The sequence below is a fragment of the Portunus trituberculatus genome, chromosome 50 (genome assembly GCF_017591435.1).
Source record: "Portunus trituberculatus isolate SZX2019 chromosome 50, ASM1759143v1, whole genome shotgun sequence".
Classification (NCBI taxonomy): Eukaryota; Metazoa; Arthropoda; class Malacostraca; order Decapoda; family Portunidae; genus Portunus; species Portunus trituberculatus.
This window is the reverse complement of record NC_059304.1, coordinates 622,501-630,000: the sequence shown is the minus strand read 5'-3', so window position 1 is coordinate 630,000 and position 7,500 is coordinate 622,501. Positions and strand designations below refer to the sequence as shown.

Genomic DNA, 7,500 nt, shown 5'->3' with positions numbered 1-7,500 from the left:
CTGACCGTGGAATAGTTGCCACTGAAATCATGGCGGTCACCATTCGTGTGTCGCGTGGCCTTACTGCAGGTGCAGCGACACGCGGGAGACCCACCGCCACGCTCCCTTCCCTCCCTCCCTCTCTCTCCCCTCTGCTCCTCAGCGCGGGTCTCAAGCTAGTGGTCGACCAGAGAAGAAAGGCAAGTATTATTAGCTCGTACTCGTAGCGGATGAGTCGCCGACTTGTACTCCCCACGGACGCGCGTGGTCACCCTCATAGCGGCAGAATGAATGCTGTTTCATGTGATAATACTCGACGCAGTTTACTCGCTTGCTTAGCCTTCCCTTTCTTCCCTCCCTCTTTCTCTCTTGTCCCTCTCTCGTTCCCTCCACTCTTTCGCGTAGACACGCTTATATATATTTATTACGTATGTTTGGCAGACGGTAATGCTTCGACACGCTCGGAGTTGTGGTTGTTGCCAAATATTTGTGTTCATACAGTGTGCAGTAGTGTGTTCTGAGAGCTCAGCTGAACCATGACAGTTGACGAGGCTCTCTTTAATCTTGTTCATGCTAATTATTAAGTGCATTTTTTGTCAGTTTCATGATTTTTATCACAAGTACATTTAACTTCTTCAATTTTCACCAGTCAGATGATAGGTTTAACAAACTAGTGACGCGGCGTCATTCTCAGTAAGGTGAGGCCCTCTCAACGCTAGCTCTCGCCTCGGGATACGCCGGCTCTCCTGGTAAGCAGAGGTGACCTAGCTGAGTTGCATACTGTAATTCAAAGTGTGGCTAAGCACACACACACAAATAAATCACACACACACACACACACACACACACACACACACACACACACACACACACACACACACACACACACACACACACAGTGACCCGCTTTGGTATCTAAATACCAACCCGAACAAGAAGCGATGCATTCAATAGCGGCAACATCTTCCCTGGGCTGTGCCAGGGTTGCTTTGGCTCCCCGCAGCCGGCCAGCTTGATTACCGTGGCCTGATATTCAGTGCTGCTGGAGCTGCCGCGGGGATTCATAGCACCATCTGCGCAGAGGGCCACAGTGGGTGTCACACTCATCTCATAGCTCATTATGTGTGCGTCGTTCCGGGGTGAAAAGCTAAATAAATACAGCATTGTATCAAATGTAAAGGGTCATACATCTTCACATATCAGAAATCACGAGAGCTTACAAGATTATACAGTTTTCATAAGGAAAAGTATATAATTTTACCATAGTTGTAATTACCTGCAGAGCAGTACAGTGATATGTGTAGAATTTTATCAATTAATTTTGATGCCGCATTGATCTCCCATAAGTATTATTGTTAGAATATTCTTTCTCGCTCACGTTTGATATTTTCAACTCAGAGGTTAGTTTATCATAAATAGTTAACACTTAAATCGGACGTTTTCGTCACTTCGCAAGACATCCTTTGAAGACATAAGAGTGCGGGTTGCTGGTGAGAGGCGAGCGGCGCGGCCCGGTATGCAGAGGCTGGCACAAATGGTCATGGACTTGGCAAGGTGCATATATCATACAAGCGTCTACTTCTTGTACTTCGAGGAACAGTCATTGTTACAATACATCCTGCACTCATATACGTATCTCACTCATCCCGCGGAAGTGAAAGAACGTCGCGTCGTGTGTCGCCGCGCATCTTGATGATGGAGGTAATTGTTGTTCACTACTGGTCAAGCCGAGTCCAGCGTCGTTCTATCTCTAGCCATTCGCTTACAGATGATGGACGCCTGCGCGCCTGCAGCCTCCGGATGTGAACTGACACCCTTTGTTCGCTGGGGTGACAAAATCTGGGTAGGAAATATATACGGGAACTGTCGCCAGAGACCTCTTACAGTATTCTCAGACGTAATAGAGATTATATTTGTGTCCTGTTACACAGCCGTATGTGTGTTTGTGTGAGTGTATATATATATATATATATATATATATATATATATATATATATATATATATATATATATATATATATATACACACACACACACACACACACACACACACACACACACACACACACACACACACACACACACACACACACACACACACACACACACACACACATACTAGACGTATATGATATGGTGGAAAGAGTTTGCGTTGCATTAAGGAATTACTATGGTTTACTACTATAGGCTATAGCTCAGGCCTCAGAGTATGGCATTACCCGCTGTATGGTAGTCGTTGGTAGCCTCTTATCTTAGTGCAATTATTTCCCCATTCAGGTAGGAATCAGTCAGCATATTATTAATTAACATAATCTGACTTTGTAGTTTCATACCATTTTAGGTCGTTTATCAGGATACTGTTTGAAGTGGAAGCCACTAGTTAGCATTATGTCATCCGGTATATTTCTTTGTAGAATAAACTTAAATGATGTACATAAGATGTCAAAAGAACAGTGACAATATACGTATAATTTTTTATTGTTCTCGTTTGGTTTAATTATCCTACATCATGGCCACACCCTTCCTTCTCTGTGGTCGCCTTCTCTAGCCAGACACACACCGCAGCAGCTGTCGTCTTCCTCTTCCTTGAGCGCACCCGCCCTTCCCTGCTGCGACAACCTTATAAGGCGCAAGGAAATCCCCACATAACATTCCCTGTATCATTTCCTTTTTTATTTTATTTATTTATTTATTTTTTTTTTTTTTCACGTAAGAGGGAAAACCGGCCAAGGGCAACAAAAATTGTAATTAAAAAGAGAAAGGCCCATTGAGGTGCCGGTCCCCAAACAAGTGGAACAGAAATGTAGTTAGAAGGGGACTCCGAGGATGATATAGGAGTCATTATCATTTATTCATTTACTTTTTTTTTTTTTTTTTTTTTTTTTTTGCGTGAAGAATGTATGTGTAGCTAGACGCATGTAGTTTTGTGTGAAGGAAGAGAGTTGTGTTTAGAGGGCAGGTTGTGACTGTATCCTTGTGTTGTGAGACATAATGGGAAACATTGAGTGAGGTCACAGCTGGCTTTAATGATAAGTTCACAGCACCCCTGAACCAGTACTATGAGACCTCACTGGGAGTAATTATCGTTTGGCAAGTGACTACTGCTTCCTCCATCCTTAACCTTGCTTTATATCTATTCTCACTCTTCCCTCCCTGCAAGACTCATTTATATTTATAGGCAGGAGTCTGTTCGCTCCTCGTCTTTCCAAGACCCAGCCATCACTGTGTGTGTATGTGGGTGTGGGTGGGTGGGTGGGGTGCGTGTGTGTGTGTGTGTGTGTTCACCATGAGTGTGTAACTCCAGCAGTAAGGAAAGACATGAGCAGGCTGTCTCGGCGCAGGCAGTTGTGGGTTGTGGCTTGACCTGTACAATAAACACGAAGAGTTGGCTGATGACTTCCGGTGGGTGAACGAACGCTTCCCTGCCTCTTGCTGCGGGTCCTCTGCTTCACTAACTCATTTCTCTAATTGGCAAGTGTTTACTGAATCACCTGACTTTTGGGATACAGTAATAGCAGTAGTAGTAATAGTGGTGGTGGTAACAGTGGCAGTGGTAATGGAAAAAAAGTGAATGTGTTAATAGGAGTAGTACTGTAATGGTAGTGGTGGTAGCAACTAGCAATCATGGTAGACGATGCACCGGCCTCCTCCCTCCCCTCTCACATACACACAGGTAAACGAAATTTACCAATGAGCTAAATGTTTAATTAATTAAGCCTAGCATACATCGATGAAAATGCAGGTATACCTCGCAAAGCACAATAGTTATAAATGTTATCATTGTAGTGGCCACACCACTGTAAACCAAATAGATATATATTAGACACAAATAACTTGGTTCTATTGCATGCTGCTCCCAGGGAAAACATTATGAAAATTTTCATTGCTTACGAGTTCTATTGCTCATGAATTACCTCATTTTCTTGAGTAGGCAAAATATTGGTGTTTGTTTGGGGTCAGTTTTGTTATGAAAATGTCACGAAATACAGATTTTTCTTCTCTCCCTCTGTCCCCGTTAATTTCTTGGTGTTTAGAAGCAGGAGTGTGTGTGGGTAAGGGGTTCCTGAAAAGGTGACGCTAAGCGAACTAATGTTAACAAATCAGAAGCTAGTGCCTTTAATTGCAGGGATTTCTAGAAGTTTAGAAGCAGATACCATGGAAGAGAACACGGCTTACAGACCTGCATAGCACACACAGACACCTCCATTAGATTAGAATTGGGTCTGTGGTGACGTCTCGATCCAGTTTTTGATACTCGGTATCTCGCGAACCTTCTGGACGTGAGCCAGCACGGTTGGGTAGGGCTCCAGCTTCTCTGGCGCCTTATCAAGCATAGTGCCAAGCGTCTGGGAAATGCATAAGTCAGCCCAACTTATCTGAGGCTGCAGAAGAAAGAGAATAAGTGAACATAATATGAGTCAGATGTCTCACAATTAGACTTGCATTTATAAGTTTTTTTTTCTAATTAGCATAAAGATGATCAGTCAGACTGAGAACTTTTCACAATAAATGGTACAGAATTCTTACGAAAATGCTTTTGAAATAATAAGACACACACACACACACACACACACACACACACACACACACACACACACACATACAGGTGGAGATATTTGGGTGTGTCTCCTTTCACGTGTAGCCCCTGTTCACTTAGCAGTGAGTAGGTACGGGATATAAATCGAGGAGTTGTGACCTTGTTGTCCCGGTGTGTGGTGTGTGCCTGGTCTCAGGCCTATCCGAAGATCGGAAATAATGAGCTCTGAGCTCGTTCCGTAGGGTAACGTCTGGCTGTCTCGTCAGAGACTGCAGCAGATCAAACAGTGAAAAGTGAAACACACAGTGTGAGTAGGTACGGGATGTAAATCGAGGAGTTGTGACCTTGTTGTCCCGGTGTGTGGTGTGTGCCTGGTTTCAGGCCTATCCAAAGATCGGAAATAATGAGCTCTGAGCTCGCTCCGTAGGGTAACGTCTGGCTGTCTCGTCAGAGATTGCAGCAGATCAAACAGTGAAACACACACACACACACACAAAAAAAAAAAACGCACGCACGCAAGCACACACTCATGCACACACGCACGCATACACTCACTTACGCACGCACGCAGGCACACACACACACACACACACACACACACACACACACAGGCCCGGTAGCTCAGTGGTTAGAGTGCTGGCTTCACAAGCCAGAGGACCCGGGTTCGATTCCCCGGCCGGGTGGAGATATTTGGGTGTGTCTCCTTTCACGTGTAGCCCCTGTTCACCTAGCAGTGAGTAGGTACGGGATGTAAATCGAGGAGTTGTGACCTTGTTGTCCCGGTGTGTGGTGTGTGCCTGGTCTCAGGCTTATCCGAAGATCGGAAATAATGAGCTCTGAGCTCGTTCCGTAGGGTAACGTCTGGCTGTCTCCTCAGAGACTGCAGAAGTTCAAACAGTGAAACAGTGAAACACACAGTGTGAGTAGGTACGGGATGTAAATCGAGGAGTTGTGACCTTGTTTGTCCCGGTGTGTGGTGTGTGCCTGGTTTCAGGCCTATCCAAAGGTCGGAAATAATGAGCTCTGAGCTCGCTCCGTAGGGTAATGTCTGGCTGTCTCGTCAGAGACTGCAGCAGATCAAACAGTGAAACACACACAAAAAAAAAAAAAAGCACGCACGCAAGCACACACTCATGCACGCACGCATACACTCACTCACTCACGCACGCACGCACGCACGCACGCACGCACACACACACACACACACACACACACACACACACAGGCCCGGTAGCTCAGTGGTTAGAGCGCTGGCTTCACAAGCCAGAGGACCGGGGTTCGATTCCCCGGCCGGGTAGAGATATTTGGGTGTGTCTCCTTTCACGTGTAGCCCCTGTTCACCTAGCAGTGAGTAGGTACGGGATGTAAATCGAGGAGTTGTGACCTTGTTGTCCCGGTGTGTGGTGTGTGCCTGGTCTCAGGCCTATGCGAAGATCGGAAATAATGAGCTCTGAGCTCGTTCCGTAGGGTAACGTCAGAGACTGCAGCAGATCAGACAGTGAAACACACACACACACACACACACACAGTTTTTCCTTTCCATCCAACCACCCCAGCGTTCACCTTGCCCTGTTGTCCGACACTCACCTTGTTCGGTACAAACCATTCCTTGTTTGTGAGCCACTTTTCCAGTCTCTCCAGGAAGGGTTTCATAACGTTTGGATATAAATCTTCTTCGAATTCCTTCTTCTTTTCCTCCTCAGTTTTCTCAGAGAACCTGAAGGAAAGAGGACTTTAGTAAATAGAGACACTCATATCCTTGTGTGTCCACATAATAATAATCAGCAGTATTGAAAAATGTACTATCCAGTTTTTCATGGCCAAACATCATCTCCCAGCTTTCTTTACTCCACTGACCTGATCTTGTAGATCTGTGTGACTGTGTCCGCTATTTTGTCACAAATAGCGTCACTTAGGGCAGCATCTAAATCATCATCTGGATATAGACCGGCCAGTTTTGCGGCGTAGCGAGCGATGGCACGGGACTCTGGTACCGTCGTGTCGTCCACCATCAGCACGGGGACCTTCCCGCTGAATATTGCTGAGGGAGAAAGGGAAGATGCCAAACTGAAGAAGTCTCTACCAATGTTGCCATTATAGCAATGCAGGTGTCACTGTCGGAGAGAGACCGACATTCGTTTGCAAACATGTCATCCGCGCAATACATCTCTTCTTCATAAGCATATTAGTATCCCAACACCACAATGCATGCAAACGAAGTCTTAAGGTTGACAATTTTGAAAGTACTTACACTTCTTCCGCTCAGGCCAGTCCTCCTTCTTGATTCGCTCGTCCACGTAGTCGATGCCGCCGTAAGCAAAAATCCAGCGCGTCAGCTCGGCCCGACCCCGTGCGTCAAAGTAGATCAACTTGTACTGCGGCATGGCGACAGGGTAACGATCAACTCCTGCAATAATACGCTTTTTGTATTTTTTTTTTTTTTTCATTATTTCAAATGTTCATATGTCTGTGTGTCTCTGTGCGTCCGTGTCTGTTTATGTGTCTTTTTTTCTTTCATGAATCTGTGCGCGTGTGTGGGTGGTTGGGTTGGTGTGCACAGGAAATAGTCCCACTTCCTTGCTGGAATGACTGATATAGCTGGGGTTGTTGCCTTATGTTGTGGGATCTGGATAGTGTATGAAGCGCCTGTGCTTTGCTACACCTCCAGATCACATGTGTATATTTTGTAGGATCTCCATTAAAACTTCAGGATGTTCCCTGACGGGCCAACACTTCCCCAGCTCCATCCAACACAAAACAGGCAGGAAAGTGAATCCCTGATATACCTAACCTTGAGGGATCTTGCAGACTCACCTGTTAAGAAATTCGCATGATACTGCAATAAAAATCATGCACCATGACCTGTGTGTGTGTGTGTGTGTGTGTGTGTGTGTGTGTGGAGAGAGAGAGAGAGAGAGAGAAAGAGAGAATGTGTGCCTTCCTGAAGAAAAAAAAAATATTTTGCAGTCGCTATACACTTTCCA

The 7,500-nt window shown here is 45.5% G+C and overlaps 2 protein-coding genes across 4 annotated transcripts in view; one reads left to right on the top strand and one right to left on the bottom strand.

Annotated features, from left to right (window-relative positions):
• LOC123500169 (gamma-aminobutyric acid receptor subunit beta-like) overlaps positions 1–2,462 on the top strand; it is a 61,536-nt gene extending 59,074 nt beyond the window's left edge. For both annotated transcript variants that reach the window (XM_045248877.1, XM_045248875.1), the window contains exon 9: positions 1–2,462. This exon is cut by the window's left edge. The gene's annotated coding sequence lies outside the window, so the exon portion shown is untranslated.
• Positions 2,463–3,670: 1,208 nt separating this feature from the next.
• Positions 3,671–7,500, bottom strand: part of LOC123500170 (hematopoietic prostaglandin D synthase-like) — an 11,501-nt gene continuing 7,671 nt past the window's right edge. For both annotated transcript variants that reach the window (XM_045248878.1, XM_045248879.1), the window contains 4 exons: positions 6,768–6,923; positions 6,374–6,557; positions 6,104–6,233; positions 3,671–4,361 (listed from right to left, as the gene is read on the bottom strand). In XM_045248878.1, coding sequence (XP_045104813.1) covers positions 4,191–4,361; positions 6,104–6,233; positions 6,374–6,557; positions 6,768–6,900 — 618 coding nt within the window. In that variant the 5' untranslated portion in view covers positions 6,901–6,923 and the 3' untranslated portion in view covers positions 3,671–4,190. The remainder of the gene's footprint in view (positions 4,362–6,103; positions 6,234–6,373; positions 6,558–6,767; positions 6,924–7,500) is intronic.